At 46.0% G+C, this 16,355-nt stretch overlaps 1 protein-coding gene across 7 annotated transcripts in view; it reads left to right on the top strand.

Moving 5' to 3' along the window:
- LOC128702095 (probable serine/threonine-protein kinase dyrk2) overlaps positions 1–16,355 on the top strand; it is a 148,904-nt gene that overhangs the window by 36,073 nt on the left and 96,476 nt on the right. For 2 of the 7 annotated variants that reach the window (XM_070102818.1, XM_070102814.1), the window contains exons 1-3: positions 9,936–12,660; positions 15,243–15,321; positions 15,917–15,983. In XM_070102818.1, coding sequence (XP_069958919.1) covers positions 10,390–12,660; positions 15,243–15,321; positions 15,917–15,983 — 2,417 coding nt within the window. In that variant the 5' untranslated portion in view covers positions 9,936–10,389. Of the gene's footprint in view, positions 1–9,934; positions 12,661–15,242; positions 15,322–15,916; positions 15,984–16,355 lie in introns of those variants that run through there. The other 5 variants (XM_070102816.1, XM_070102817.1, XM_070102815.1 and 2 more) reach the window with 5 other exon arrangements.

Below are 16,355 nucleotides of genomic sequence, written 5' to 3'. Positions count from 1 at the left end.
TCTCTCTCTCTCTCTCTCTCGCTCGCTCGCTCGCTCTCGCGCGCGCGCGCGCACACAACGAAATCGCCTATTTCAAATAACTACACTTCAGTAACATTTTTATATTACTTAAGGGTTCGGAAGGATAGGGGAAGTGTTTAAACTTTAGGAGAGTGTGGGAGGGGAAATAATGTGGAGTAGAATGAAAATTATTGAGTTGTCCACTGCTGATGTTGAGGCTGGTGATAGTGGCAGTGGTGTATGAGTTGGGACCAACAGTGGTGGTAATGGGCTCAATCCCCACTCAGTGTAGTGTTGGAGGGGCACTAGATTGCCAGCTACTCGGCGTAACACTTGATTCATTCCTCTTCGAAAAAGTCACTTTAAGTAATAGGTTACATAAGAAAGTTTAAGTGTTACTGTTGAGATTATGGGACAGGTGGGTATGGGGAGAGGCGACACGGACAATGACTGGAGCGGAGTTGCTGCAACACATACCTTCTTCCAACATGGCAAGGGTTATAGTGTTAGTCACAGGGATAAAGATTGCTTATGATGCAGATATTTAAGGATGAGAGCATAAAGGTTGAGTAAACCAAGCTGAACACCATTTGGCAGAGGGCAGACATTATGTGGGGGGATGGTGGTGGGTGTGGGCAAGGCACTAAGTTGTATACTGGGACAAATGTACACTAACACAGTGCATTTTATAGACCAGATTATGCTACCAGCCTCAGCTGTGCGCCACCTTATCTTCCAGCAGTAGTATTTTAACTGGGTCATTAACTAAGCATTTCTTTCAAGTTGGGTCATGTATCGTCAAGGTGATGTCCGGGAAATAATGATTCTGCAGTCATTACATTTACCTTTTCCTCCTTCCCTAATACTGCCTTGTTGACACTTGGGGGCTGATGAACTCTGCCATGTCTGACTTGCGCACAATCCCTGCGACCCTCCCTCCACACACTCCTCTTCCTCTCGTGGATTCTCCTCTTGTGACAACCACAACACACACGGGAAGACGACATTGGAGTACATTCATAATAAGATACATCGTTAACGATAACGAACACCTACTTTACGCATCCAACCCTTTGACAAAATCACGGAAGCAGAGGAAGATATACAGGGGTAGGGTGGTTATTAGCAGTAATAAAGACTTTTTTGGTATGTTACTCCACCCGAGACTGATGTACAAAGCGAAAATACAAACGGGCAAAAAAAAAAAATTGTCAGTGAGTCATGAAACATATAACCAACCAAAGACAGCGATGATGCCTGCTTCAGATTTAATATATTCAGAAATTGGATAATATCCAAAGATGCCTATTAAAATTAATCCCGGAACTGAATGGAATACAGTACAAGAAGAGACTTGGGCCAGAGTGGCTCTGGTCTTTACTTGGATGCATCACTTAATTATAGGAGAGATTATACACCTCCACTAAGTAACTAGTTGATATAAACCGGAAAGGAGCTTACTAGGGAAGAGAAATAAACAACACCACAGAAGAGGGAACTGTGAGCAAATGAGGTTTCTAAGAGATCTACTGGAAAGGAAAGAGAGCAGAGATCATAGTGTAGTGTAGCACTGAGGTGCCGGGAGGCAGGGAAGAAATGTGTACCCAAGAGAAGTGAAATAAACAGTCCGTTGTTCAACCACTGATGGAAAGAGGCAAAGACAAGTGTGTGAAAAATATACAGAAAGTAGAGGACATTAGTCGGAGAGGCAAACAAGAAAGCCATAAATTTATGCTTGAGGGCGAGAAGAGAACGCCGTTGTGAAAGGTAATAGAAGATGATGAAAATGATTTGTAAAAAAACTAGGTATTTGCAGGAGGTACTTATTCTTTATATTCATTAAGGAAGCTGGAAACTCAAGACAGATAGCGGTATTTTATTTGTCAGGAAACTAGACATGTGTCTCACGAAATCGTAATGACACGATTGCAAACAAACCATACCACGGGCGGGGATAGAACCCGCGATCAGAGACTCTGATCGCGGGTTCTATCCCCACCCGTGGTATGGTAAGACATGTGTATAATAAGGCAGGTGTTAGTCATATGATGATCTCGCTAACTGGAGGCTTTGGTCATATGACCCAGGTCTTACGCTGGCTTGCTGATTCTCCTCTTTAAACATTAAAGATCAAATCATGTTATGTGGGATGGTTGTTAGACGGAGAGAGACTGGATCATATAGATAACAAGGATACGTGAAGAACTTGCTCACTATGAATAGAAAAGGATCTATTAGGCCATGAATTTAGCGACTGTTCTTGAGACCCCTGGCTGCCTTCAAGACGGAGCTGGGCAGATACCTAAAGTCAGTACCCGATTAGCCGAGAGGGCGTTGATCCCCCAAACACCCTCCAGGTAGACTCCTGGAGACACGCACTCCTGCCCCTGACTCTCTAACGAGTTACCTCCCCCCTCCCCTACAAGTAAGGTTCATCAAGCACCGGATTTTATCGTGAAAATCGTAATCCGCCGCCTCTTGCATGGTTTCCATATTAGCCACTTATTTTGCTATTAGCACACCATCACCACACCGTACCCTTCATCTTGCTCTGCTCACAGTACACCCAGTACCAGGTGTTTATTCAGGAACTAATGAGGCTTCATGTTTCAACCCATCCTCATTTTACGCCTTTTACTTTATTACGCTTTATCTGGCGTAACTTTTAAATGCAATTTTATTTACAGATTATATTTCATGTTCGAGTTGGTTACATAAGTGTACAAATTAATATAGTTAATTTATTTAACCGTACATTAACCACTTTATAAAGTCCGGCGCAGCGGCCGCATCTTTCTACGCAATTTAGGCAAGAATGTTCACCGTGTTATGAAGGAGACTTGGGTAATTAAGTTAGGTAGCCTCTCTCCTTCAAGAGCAGGGTGCTCAGATCCTGAAGTGCTCTTGATCCAGTAAATTGGAGTTATACTCTTCCTAGGTTAAATTTGATAGTTTACCATACCTCTGATATACAAGTACGTTCTTAGCGCTTCCCCGTTATTATAATAGTAAATATAAGTAACCCATGAAATCTTCTCATAAGGGAATTTTTATATGAAAATTATTCCCTATCAACTTATTAACTTGTCGATAAATTAATAATGTGAAGATAAAATCGTAGTTTAACACTGATACAAAACATTAAGTTTTAAGGGGAAAATATAGTGTATTTGTAAATCTTTATAGAGTTGTATTTAAAGATGTTTAATATTAATTTGGAGTCGTTAACTTAGTCTACAGAGTAGGTGTACATTATGCAAGGTGCACGTGCATGTGGCAAGCTTAACATTTTAACACTAATTGTTTTATTATTAATAATGATGCTCAAAACCTTGCTATGTAAGTTATATTTGATATACTGGCGTAACTGTGTGTGTGTGTGTGTGTGTGTGTGTGTGTGTGTGTGTGTGTGTGTGTGTGTGTGTGTGTGTGTGTTGCCAGTTGTTAAAGGCATTTATCGTTAGACACTTGAGTAGTTGTGTGTGTGTTGTATTGTGTTAGCACCGAATGAAACTGCAATCTCAGTTCTTTCGAAGGCAACAAATACTTAAATTTCTGTATGCAAGTAAATTAGTCTAACTCGCCTAATTCACTGGTAAGTCATAAGGGATCTTAGTCACGCTAGACCTGATTAGCCTATTATACGAGGTCGCTCCACATCCACGTTCGAAGGATCAGAAAAAGGAGTATTTTGTGTGGAAACTTACGAGGTGCTCGACTAAAGCAATCACCGCTGACGCGGCTGATGTAAAATTAACAATTCTACCCCTCACAAGTCTCCGTTGTTTTTTCTTTCCTTTGCTAAGTGTTAATGGGACATGTACTCGCCTACATGTGGTTGTAGGGATCGATTCACAGCTCCTGGCCCGGCCTCTTGGCTGGTCGCTGCTAAGTCCACTCCCCCCCACACACACACCCTGCTCCAAGAGCTTTATCGTACCTCATCTTAAAGCTATGTATGAATCCAGCCTCCACCACTACACTCTCCAGATGTGTGTGTGTGTGGGGCTGTTTTAGTGGGTGGCGGCAGCAGACATTATTCCCATCTAAAGACACCACTCGTAACACCATTACAATCACTTCTCCTCCCATTTCCCTCTTACTACCAATACTTTCCCTCGTACTACCATCCCATCCCCCCCTCTCCTGCCCAGTAATCTACATAAGCCTCTGACTAGTGATGGTGATTCTCCTTCCTCCTCCAGCTTGTTCTTCCTCCCGTCGCCTCGTGCTGTCTTGCATGCTGTTGAGGCTGGTTCTTGCCAAACTAGGGTAGGTTAGACATGTCTACACCAACTGAGGAATAAGTGAACTATTCTTAGATAAGGGTAAAGAACTTTTCATTGTATTGATGGATTTAGAAAAGGCACGTGATAAGGTGGATAGGGGAGAAATGTAGCAGTTGTTGCAAATGTCGAAAACTTTGTAAGTTGCTTTTATGTAGATGAGGCTGTTCTTCTTACTATTGATGTGCGCCCTTCACTCTGGCTCTATGTTGATGACATCTTTGCTCTGTGGCCTCATGACTAGTCTCTTCCAACCATTTCTTGAAGCTCTTAATAATCTTGCCCCCTTCCATTAAATTTAAAACTGAATGGGAATCTAATTCCTTGCTTCCTTTCCTTGATGTTCATGTCCACCGCTCAGATACAGGTTTTGCCTTTTCCGTTTACCGCAAGCTTATGCACAGTGGCATGTACACTCACTACCTTTCTTATGCTTCCTCTCAAAAAAGTGTTCCTATCTCCGTGCTCTCCGCATTTGTGATCCTCAGTTCCTTCAATCAGAAATTTCCACTCTGCATAATTCATTTTCCCGTCTTGGCTACCTTTCCATTTCATAGACGTAATTTCTTCTCTCCCAAACTTTCTACTCCTGGGAACTCTTCTGTCCTCTGCCTTCCCTACATTTCCGGTCTTTCTTATCTCAACAACTCGGTCCGTTCCTTAGACATCAAACTTTCCGCTAGACTAACACTTCACACTAATCTCGTTCATATCTCTCCTCCCTCTACAGATGCTCCTGGTGTCTACTCTATTTCTTGTTCCTCCTGTCCTCTTCAATACTTTGGAGAAACTTGCCGATCTCTTTCTGACAGACTTAGGGAGCACAAAAGCAATGTTAGGCTTGCCTACACTAACAATGCTCTTTTCTGTCACGTCAGAGATCACAGCCATCCTATTGACTGGTCTTCTGCTAAAACTGTCTTCCCTACTTCCAACTAAATTTAACAGTCGCCGTCTGGTTGAATCCTCCCTAATACACAACTTTCCTTGTATGAATCTTAGTCCTGGCTTCGTCTCTGTAGATGCCTTCCTCTCCCACTACATTGTAAAATGCTCCAAACTTCAGAACACCCGTGACTTAACCTGATTCCTATTTTTTCTTCTTCTCCCTCTTCCCTTTTCCTCGTTCCTTTTTCTCCGTTGGGTTGTCTGTCTTCTGCCTCGTGTATTTGTTCTTTCATTATGTATCCCCCCCCCCCTCTGTGTTCTTGCTTTTACCCTCTGTGGGCACCTAGCTCCCTGGCAGTGCTCCTCTTTCTTAGTATTTGACTGGTTCCTCCTCCTCCTCCTCCTCCTTACTGTCTTCCCCACTACTACTACTACCTCCACCACCACTACTACCTCCACCACCACTACTACCTCCACCACCACTACTACTACCACCACCCCCTGCCTATATATACCCCTCCTCTCCTTTTCTTTAGTGTGACTTTGTAAATGGTCTAAGTCGGACCGAAACGTCGTCGTAAGCTGCTCCTCTCCTATGTGCGGGTTATTTTTGTAAAACTCAAGTACCTCGACCAAGTGTGGGATCAACCAGGCTGTAATGGAAATGTGAGCAATTGAGACTCCAGCAGCAACAGCCTGATTGACCTGGAAAGCCCCAAACAAACTTGGCCCTGGGCCGGGCTGCGGGAGTAGCAAAACTCTGGTAACCCATCACAGGTCATAATGTAGTTCTGCACCCCCCTTTCCCCCCGTCCCTTCCCTCCTCCCCTTTCCCTTCCGCCCTTTCCCCGTCCCTGCCCCCCGTCCCTGCCCCCGTCCCTGCCCCCCGTCCCTGCCCCCCGTCCCTGCCCCCCGTCCCTGCCCCCCGTCCCTGCCCCCCGTCCCTGCCCCCCGTCCCTACCCCCCCGTCCCTTACCCCCCGTCCCTTACCCCCCCGTCCCTTACCCCCCGTCCCTTACCCCCGTCCCTTACCCCCCGTCCCTTACTCCCCGTCCCTTACCCCCGTCCTTTCTCCCCGTCCTTTCTCCCCACATCCTTTTCTCTCTCGTATTTTCTTGGTCTGCTATGTGATGGAATTTTCACGAACATTCCATTTCTTCTCAGATACGGTAATTCCTAAATAATAACTTCAGCTCTGCTGGAATGGAACCCTTGAAGCTGCCGTAGCTGCTGAACCCTTAAGAAAATATTTGATATTCTCGTTTCCCTACTGGAGACTCTCAGCTCAGACTGACAGATTTAAACAGTGCGTGGAAAGCATCCTCTGTGATGGAACGTGACAGGGGAAACAATGCTTACTAACTCGACTCACGAAATCGTAATGACACGATTGCAAACAAACCATACCACGGACGGGGATAGAACCCGCGATCAGAGAGTCTCAAAACTCCAGACCGTCGCGTTAGCTACTGCTTACTAGTTAGTGTGACTTGTAAAAAAAAGTGGTCCAAGTCGGACCGAAATGTCGTCATAAGCTTCTTTGTCCTATGTGCGGGTTATTTGTGTATTGTTCCAGTCACGGTATTGTGCCTTTCGTTCTTTAATGCTTGCTTTTGTTGCCATTACGCAATTATGATATAGAATAGCACAGCTGCAGCACAGTGCTGATGTATCCAGCGTTGCTAATAAGCCAGAAGATTGTTCTTCCTGGCTTGGTACTCCTCCTCCTGCATACTCCACTCTTCCTTCATTTGGTTAAAGGTGAATGTCCGAGGCGTCATACCATTCATTTTTGAGCGTCCAGGTTGTTGACCTGTCTAGCTAGCTAGCTAGCGCTGCCTCCCCTCCTCTCCCCTCTTTCTCCAATCTTCTCTTATTTTATAACCCCCCACCCCCCTCTTCCCTTCTAGTATTTTCTACCCTTCCTCTCTCTTGTGTCCTGTACCCTACCCCTCTTACGTTCTACCCCGTCCCCCTCGTACCTTCTACCCCCTCCCCCTCGTACCTTCTACCCCCTCCCCCTCGTACATTCTACCCCGTCCCCCTCGTACCTTCTACCCCGTCCCCCTCGTACCGTCAACCCCGTCCCCCTCGTACCTTCTACCCCGTCCCCCTCGTACCTTCTACCCGTCCCCCTCGTACCTTCTACCCCGTCCCCCCGTCCCCCTCGTACCTTCTACCCCGTCCCCCTCGTACCTTCTACCCCGTCCCTCTCGTACCTTCTACCCCGTCCCCCTCGTACCTTCTACCCCGTCCCCCTCGTACCTTCTACCCCATCCCCCTCGTACCTTCTACCCCGTCCCCCTCGTACCTTCTACCCCGTCCCCCTCGTACCTTCTACCCCGTCCCCCTCGTACCTTCTACCCCCTCCCCCTTCTTACCTTCTACCTCAAATTTTCTCTCCCCAGTTCCCCTCAATCCTTGTACTCTCATACCACTTCATACTTTACCCTTCCCTCCCCCCTCATATCTTCTACCCACCACCACGCCTCTTCTCGGTTTCCCCTATTACCTTCTCCCCTATTACCTTCTTCTTATCGTCTCCCCTCTGCTACTTTTCTCTTACCTTCTGTCCTCTGTTACTTTCCTCTTACCTTCTACGCTGCTACATTTACCTTCTGCTCCTGTTATTCTCCTCTTCCCCCTCCCCCGTCTCTCTCACACAGTGTGTGTCATATACTTGCGGGTACTCTTCCCTCCCTCTCTCACACAGTGTGTGTCATATACTTGCGGGTACTCTTCCCTCCCTCTCTCACACAGTGTGTGTCATATACTTGCGGGTACTCTCCCCCTCTCTCTTACACAGTGTGTGTCATATACTTGCGGGTACTCTCCCCTCTCTCTCTCACACAGTGTGTGTCATATACTTGCGGGTACTCTCCCCTCTCTCTCTCACACACAGTGTGTCTTATACTTGCGGGTACTCTCCCCCCCTCTCACACTGTGTCATATACTTGCGGGTACTCTTCCCCCCTCTCGCACACAGTGTGTGTCATATACTTGCGGGTACTCTCCCCCCCCTCTCTCACACAGTGTGTGTCATATACTTGCGGGTACTCTCCCCCCTCTCTCTCACACTGTGTGTCATATACTTGCGTGTACTCTCCCCCCTCTCTCACACAGTGTCATATACTTGCGGGTACTCTCCCCCCCTCTCACAGTGTGTGTGTCATATACTTGCGGGTACTCTCCCCCCTCTCTCTCACCCACAGTGTGTGTGTCATATACTTGAGGGTACTCTCCCCCTCTCACACTGTGTGTGTCATACTTGCGGGTACTCTTCCCCCCTCTCGCACACACTGTGTGTCATATACTTGCGGGTACTCTCCCCCCTCTCTCACACAGTGTGTGTCATATACTTGTGGGTACTCTCCCCCCCTCTCTCTCACCCACAGTGTGTGTGTCATATACTTGCAGGTACTCTCACACAGTGTGTCATATATATATATATATATATATATATATATATATATATATATATATATATATATATATATATATATATATATATATATATATATATATATAATGCAATAAGATCACAGTAAACATGTGATTTTAAAATATGCAAAACAACCACTGTGAAAGAGTAGTGAAATTCCAAGCGCTTTCGTGACTACTACTACTCACATTGTCATAGTTCCTTGACAATGTGAGTAGTCACGAAAGCGCTTGGAATTTCACTACTCTTTCACGGTGGTTGTTTTGCGCATATATATATATATATATATATATATATATATATATATATATATATATATATATATATATATATATATATATATATATATATATATATATATATATATATATATATATATATATATATATATATATATATATATATATATATTGGCTCCCTTACCTTCGTGTGTTAGTGTGACTAGTTAATGGTTCAAGTCGGACCGAAACGTCGTCATAAGCTTCTCCTATGTGCGGGTTACTTGTGTATTGTTTCAGTCACGATATTGTCTTTTTGTTCTCGAAATACCTTAGCGGTGGTGGTGGCAGCCTTTAGTAAATACCGCCTAAACAAGGCTTGAGAGACTACTGAAGTGAGTGTGTAGGATTATCGAGACTCCTTAAGAACACATTATTCTTTTGTTGAGCTTTCAAGACTGTAAATACCTGACGTAAGACTAACAAGGTATCTTGAAGAATACTGAAATGGATGATCAAGTTGGTCTTGCTGCTTTAGAAATAATATTCTTCCCTCTCCTTCCCTCCCCCTTCCTCCTTCCTTCTTTGGGTCGTGTATGGTAGTTTGCAAGTGTCAAGGTAGTGTAGTGAGGAAGATGGCAGGTGAAGGGGGCGGGCGAGGCAATCTAATGAAGGAGGGGCTAGCGAGGCGAGCTAGTGAAGGGGGCGGGCTGGCGAGGCGAGATGGTGAAGGGGATGGGCTGGCGAACGAGCAACTAAGGGAACGGGCGGGCGAGCATGTAAAGAGGGGGGGAAGAGTGGCGTACGAACAAGTAAGCGAACGGACAAGTGAGGGGAAAGAGTGGCGAACGAGCATATGAGGGAAAGGGGGGGGGAGTGGCGTACGAGCAAGTGAAGGGGTTGAGGAGGCGGGCAGGCAGGTATGCTTACTTGCCCGCCTGCTGATACCCAGGTGTACGAGTAGTCTGAGTAATGTGTAGGCGAGGGAAATATACTACAGCAGGAGGTTGTTAATTTCACCAAAAGGTTGGTAATATTTTGGATTGTTGGAAGTGAAGGTGGTAGTGGATGATGGTAGTGTCAGGTCGGACAGCAGCAGCACTAGCGACGAGTGCCGGCGCCCTGGGTATTTTTATCCCCTGGGCTTGGTGTGCCCCTGCGTGCCCGGTACTGAGGTGTGCTTCAGTTACATTCTGCTCACCACTCACTTACCTGCTTCACGGCACTCTGCTCCCGCCCCTCCTTGCCTCTTGAGGCTGCTAAGTTACCACTGCTAGTGCCGCAGAAGCTGGTACCTCGCGTGCCGCGCCGAGCCTGGAGACCAAGTCTGCGGGGGCAGCGGGTGCTTGCCCTGTTCTCCAGGCATCGCCACTTACTGTGATGCGAAAACAAATGATAAACATATAGTTTTGACAAACAAAAAGTGTTAGTTGGAGAGGGCCCAGCCTTGTGTCACTAGTGCCACTGTAAATGGGTGTGTAAAAGTGACGTGTGCTATGCGAGACTAGGGGGTGTGAGGCTGTGGTGGGGGTGGGCGTGCGAGGCGGGCGCCAGTATGAGCGGACGCACCCGTCAGCAATACGGCAGGAGCGCCACAACTTCCTATACGAGTATCCTTCAAGACTCTGGGGGGGATATCCTAAATCGGTGTTCGAACCTCTTCAGCAAGTTCGCCTCCCGCGTGAGAGCTGTGTCACAGTCTGGGGATGACCGGGTGCCCCTCCACGACACCAGTAACAACATAAGCTCTGGCGCCACTTCCTCCACTAAGTCCTCGAACTCCCAGTATCCGATGTTGCTCAAATACAACAAATACGAGGATTCGCCGCGCTACACTGATTACAAGACCACCGCGCTCTACGCAGATGTGAAGTCCAGGTCTTCAAAGTTCGATGGTACGTCTTCCCGCAATAAGTACGGCAGTTCTTCATCGGCCTACGATGTCGGGTATAAGTATGGCTCTGGCTACGGGTCGACAGCCTCTTCTGGGTATAGGAGCGGTAATGCCTTAACTCCATCAGCTTCATTCTCATCTTTTTCAACTTTTAAGACAGATTACGGCGGTTCAGAGTTTGATAAGTGTGACGATTCTCCTAGAAAGAGATATGGGAACTGTGGCGGCCGACCAACGTACAACCGAACAGCTTCAGACCTGGGAATGGAATCGGACTATGGTCTGCGTAGCGCTTATAGCTCATACTCCGCACCAGCTCCTAACTACGATAAGATTGGTGCCCGCTACAAGCCTAGTCAGTTCTTGAGGAGAAATAATTTGACAAGTGGTTGTAATGAAGAGGACGAGGCTAGCGACGAACTTTGTGTACTTCGAAATAATGTAAGCACGAAAAAATCAGACTACTGGTCCCAATACGGGTCTAAATCACCGAATGTAATGGAAAGGTGTATCGACAGTCGCAGCTTCAAATTAGGGAACCTCAGCCCTCAGCTCCGACGGCGCCACGGTGACGGTGCTCTTATTAGTGGCTCCGCAAGACACAGAATTACCCGGCCTGTAACGGTGCCGGATGCTCAAGATGGACGGGAGAGCACTAGCTCAATTATGAAAAGGTACTCTGGCCTCTCCTCCACTACTCTGGAGACAGAGACTGGCAGCACTACCTCGTCGGCAACGCCAGACAGCGTCGCCGATGAATCCACTCGCCGCAAAGAGCGGGCCCAGCTTATCAATATGTACTCTCTTCCCCTCAACGTTTTACATAATATTGGCAGTTCTCACAACCGCAAGTTCCGAAAGCGTGGGCAAGAACCCGCTGGCTCAAGTGATCATGATGGTACAGGACGGCAAGGCACGCGGCGCTATGATCAGGTTAAAGAGATGGCCGCGAAGGTAACAGCATTCCGCACCTACCAAGACGAGGAAGGGAGTCAAGGACCACCCCGGAAAGTTTTGTACGGCAGTGCCTCTACGGGTGATGTGCTCTCCGCCTTAGCCAGAACGGCCGCTAAAGGCACCGATAACGTGTCCAAACGTAGCACACCCGATTCCGATAAGTTTGTATTATACGACCCTCCAATTGTTTTCGAAAAAGCCGCCATGCGCGAAAAGCCTCTGAAATCCAGCAAGCCCGCCAAACCCACCACCCTCGACCTATCCAGAACTAACACTGTTGAACTGCTGGACTCTCCTTCAGAGGTCAGAGCCAGACTAGACCTTATGGAATCCAACAGATCACTATGTTCCTCTTTGCTCAGAACACCTCATAATCACTATGGTATTCAGACACCCACATCGCCAACAACTCCCATAATAAAAATTTCAAACTACATGGAGCCAGAACAGGAATACACGTTCACTACATTTAAACCACCTAATTCGAACATTAATAGTACCAGTAACAATACGAGTGACCAGTCGAACAGTAGTAACACGACGAACACCTCGAGCTCTGTAAGTAACAAGACTTTGTCTGAGACAAACATCGCATATGTGCCAGCCCTCACTCCTAAATCTCCTCTCGACCAGTCTGTGTCTGTGAAACCTAAAACCTCGAGTGCCGCTAATGCAACTCTTACTAACATTCAATCAAAGTCGAAGGACAACCTTGACGTCTACAGCGCGGCCAAGTACAAGCCCAAGATTGGTGGCGGCGGCGGTGGAATAGAAGGATCGTCTTCCATCAATGGCAAGAGTCTTAAGTCGACCTTGTCTGCGTCAACCACATCTGCTGTAGGTCCGAGCGTGGTGACACCACTGCCTAGGAAATCCGGCGTGATGGACCTGTTGGGCATCCAAGAGGTGGGGGGAAAGAAGAGTGCCATGCATCATCATTCCTCATTCTACAGCTCTAGTAGCGTGACTAGTGACGTAAGTAGAGCAGTGTTGTACTCACGCTGCTCTGCTGTTGCTACTGCTGCCTAGACTGATGCATGCTCTACTATTCTTACCGTAACTAAACCCAATACATCTTCCTTACCCTCCGTTCTTTTATATCTTGTCCATCTCTTCATATTAAGATCTTTTGAACATCCTTTCTATCTCACCCTCTTAATCTTACAAGTCTTTAAGGATACCCTTTGTTTTCATGGATTACCCTGTCTTTAGTCTTCTTCCTCTCCTAGTATTCAAGATCCCATTTTCCTCACCGTCCTAGCCTCGCCTTCCTAGTCTTCAGGAACCCCGTCTTCCTCACCACCTTCCTAGTCTTCAGGAACCCCGTCTTCCTCACCACCTTCCTAGTCTTCAGGAACCCCGTCTTCCTCACCACCTTCCTAGTCTTCAGGAACCCCGTCTTCCTCACCACCTTCCTAGTTTCTTACAAAACACACTTCCGTCCTGCATGTCATCCATTAGTTTAAAGGAAAGTGGAAGTGCAATTTGCGAGTGTCCATAATATCGCCGATTAGCTTAAAGAATGGTTGGCCGCCTCTATTAACGGTGAATGGATGTGTTGTGTTTGTTACCCGGACATATTACGGGATAGGGTAATGAATTAATGTCAAGGCTCCCTCTATTGTTTTTAGGGTTTCGACTTTTGTTTCATGGCCATTGTCTTGGGGACATTCCTAGTTGTATGTCTGGGGTATATGACTAGCCACATAGTCAACTGGCAACAAAATGTATGAAGGGCCTCTCCTCTGTCCACAGGAATCATACATTGAGGATTGGGTATAATCGTCTGGCCCATGGTTTTTACTGGACCGGGGTCTTACGCCTCTGAAACTGGTGCCAGACACCCCCTAAAATTAGGTCATTTTTAAACGGTGTCCTCGGTACTGATGTGTAGTTAAATGCGTATGTGATGTCCATGTGTAGACGTCACGACGAACATCAGTGAGCGTTTGGGCAATGCTTTAATGCTAATTTCGTTTTTATTGTTCATTTATTAATTTTATTTAAAGTATTTGCTTCTGTTGTTATTTATTGGGTTTCACTTTAATACCAGAAGCGCTGCATAACCACTGGGTATTTTTTATAATTACATAGTTCCTCTTTTTCCTTATTATCTTCAGGAATTCTCTTTTCATTCTTCTGGTATTAAAAACTCGTGTTGCCTCCTCGGGAAACCTCTCTCCCTTAAAATAAACTTTCTCATTCTGGGAAGCCTCGGTCCCAGTTTGTCATATTCCACCCATCTGGGTTAATAATCTTTAAATTCTCATTAGTCTGTCTTGCCAAAGAATCGTAAGTGGTGATGATTACGATATAAACGTTACTTCGATATATTGTGTAGCAGATAAGGGTACTTGGAATATTCCATCAAGGGAAAGCTCGAAATAATGTCGTTAAATTAGGTCAATTTAGATTTGGTGATGATTACTAGATTACGGCATTAACGAAATCCATTACCCTTGCTGCTTCACCAGTTTCATCTACGTAGAGCACCAGCCCGAAGTCGTGTTTAGTATATCCCCTGCTATTTTGTCTTTTCCCCCTAACTTACCGCCTCTTCCCACCCACCACATTACCAGTCACTAACAATCACCGTACCATCCACAAGCACTACCCACACTACGCCACCACCACCCACAACCTATCTCTTCCATTTTTAGGCAGCCTTATACGTGATAATAGTAAATACCGTAAATGTAATAAAATCTTAACACCTGCACTATGCCCATAACAGTGCGTCAGTAGTATGTTTGTTTTCTTGACTTTCTCATGACAGTCCCATCACGTCTGTTGAAGATGGGCACTGGCAGAAATGTTTCACGTGCCTGCGCCCTTGTGTGCGTGCCTGCCTGCCTGCCTGCACGTGTGTATGAGCGTAGGTAGGTATGTGCCAAAGAATATTTTATTATTTTTATTACTGATTATTTGCTAATGATGGAGTCAGTGTTATGAGTGTTGTACTAAACAAGGTCAAGCCGGTCGGCCCTTAGTGGTGTGTGTGTTTGGTGCCTCGTGTTACTTCATGCATCTCCCTGGCTCTGACCTTCCCTCAACATATTATGTTCAATTCATTTTTATTTGATATAAATTAAGCTGATATTACACGTGTAGTTAAGTACTTAATTAAAATGCGATATATATATATATATATATATATATATATATATATATATATATATATATATATATATATATATATATATATATAATACATATATGCATTCTTATATATGTATATTTCTAGAGATAGTGTTGGAGAGAGCACCAGTAAGGCCTGAATGTATATGCTGCCATGGTGTGTGGCCACCGTGGCTCCCCTTGATAGTGGCCACCATTTTGCCTTCTCCCCTCTTTATCTGTCTTGTTGGTGGCCTGTTGCCCTGCGGTTCGTCGTGTGACACGGCTGTGGTGGTGAACCATGTGACCCTCCCCACTGATGCCCCACCGTGCCTGCTGCTGCTGCTGCCGCCTCCTCTTGGCGGTGCTGGTGCTGTGCTGGTGGTGTTGCTGCTGGCGGCGTGGGCGTACGGGCGTGACATGGGCCGGGCTCCCTCCAGAGTTCACGGGCACCCTCAGTGGAAGATGATGAAGAAGGACATCTCATATACCGCAATGGCGACGTGCTGCAAGATAGATGTTCGTGAATAAGACTCCCTGTTTTATCTTCATTTTTTGTTTTCCTCTTCATAGTTTTTACGACACGTTTCACACTCGCTTCTTGACACCAGCTCTTCTTAAACACTTCAACCATCTCATAGCTAACACACACACACACACACACACACACACACACACACACACACACACACACACACACACACACACATACACACATACACATACATTAGCCAATATTTTAGGATAAATTTTTTCCCTTTTTTTTTTCAAAACTTTCTACATAGCAATTGGTATCCCCGCCATACTTGTAAGCATAACTTGATCCCTACTCTAGACGCTCCTCCTTTCCTCTCAGTACTGATACTTTTCACCGAAAAGAAAAGCTTAGAGACATTAATGAGAGACAGGAAGGGGACACAGTGTTATTCATTTTATGAATTACCCTGTAAATATCCGTTATGACCTTCAACGAGTATTTCAACTATTCATTTTGTATAAAAAAGACCGTTGTTTTGTGTTTGCCCCCGCAAGTAACGTAGCTGTTTGTATGAGAATGCGGGCGGCTGTGTACACCAGTAGTAGCTCCTGACCCCCTCTCCTTGCTCTCTTGCAGACAAGATCATTACCACTCTGGGCGAGGGCACCTTCGGCAAGGTCGTCAAGTGTCGGGACCTCCAGAAGTAAGTAATCTCCACTTGTCTCATCTCTCTTTATCCCACCTTGTACTTGAGCAGGTAACCCACATATCCGGCGGTCGTCCAGCTCACCAACACCTGCCTTCACCCATCCGTCCATCCTGATGGCGTCGTCTGCTCATATAAGTATTAATCTTGAATTCTTGGAGTCGGCATTTTTTTCCTGTAGAGGTAGTCGCTTTGATAACTGTTTGCTAAATATTACCCGTTGGACGAGTTTTAAATTAGCTAAAAATCAGTCTCTCTCTCTCTCTCTCTCTCTCTCTCTCTCTCTCTCTCTCTCTCTCTCTCTCTCTCTCTCTCTCTCTCTCTCTTCTCCTCTCTCTGTCTCTCTCTCTCTCTCTCTCTCTCTCTCTC

The sequence above is a fragment of the Cherax quadricarinatus genome, chromosome 83, assembly GCF_038502225.1.
Source record: "Cherax quadricarinatus isolate ZL_2023a chromosome 83, ASM3850222v1, whole genome shotgun sequence".
Lineage (NCBI taxonomy): Eukaryota > Metazoa > Arthropoda > Malacostraca > Decapoda > Parastacidae > Cherax > Cherax quadricarinatus.
Note: the sequence above shows the minus strand (reverse complement) of the source record. Positions and strands in the feature narration are given on the sequence as shown.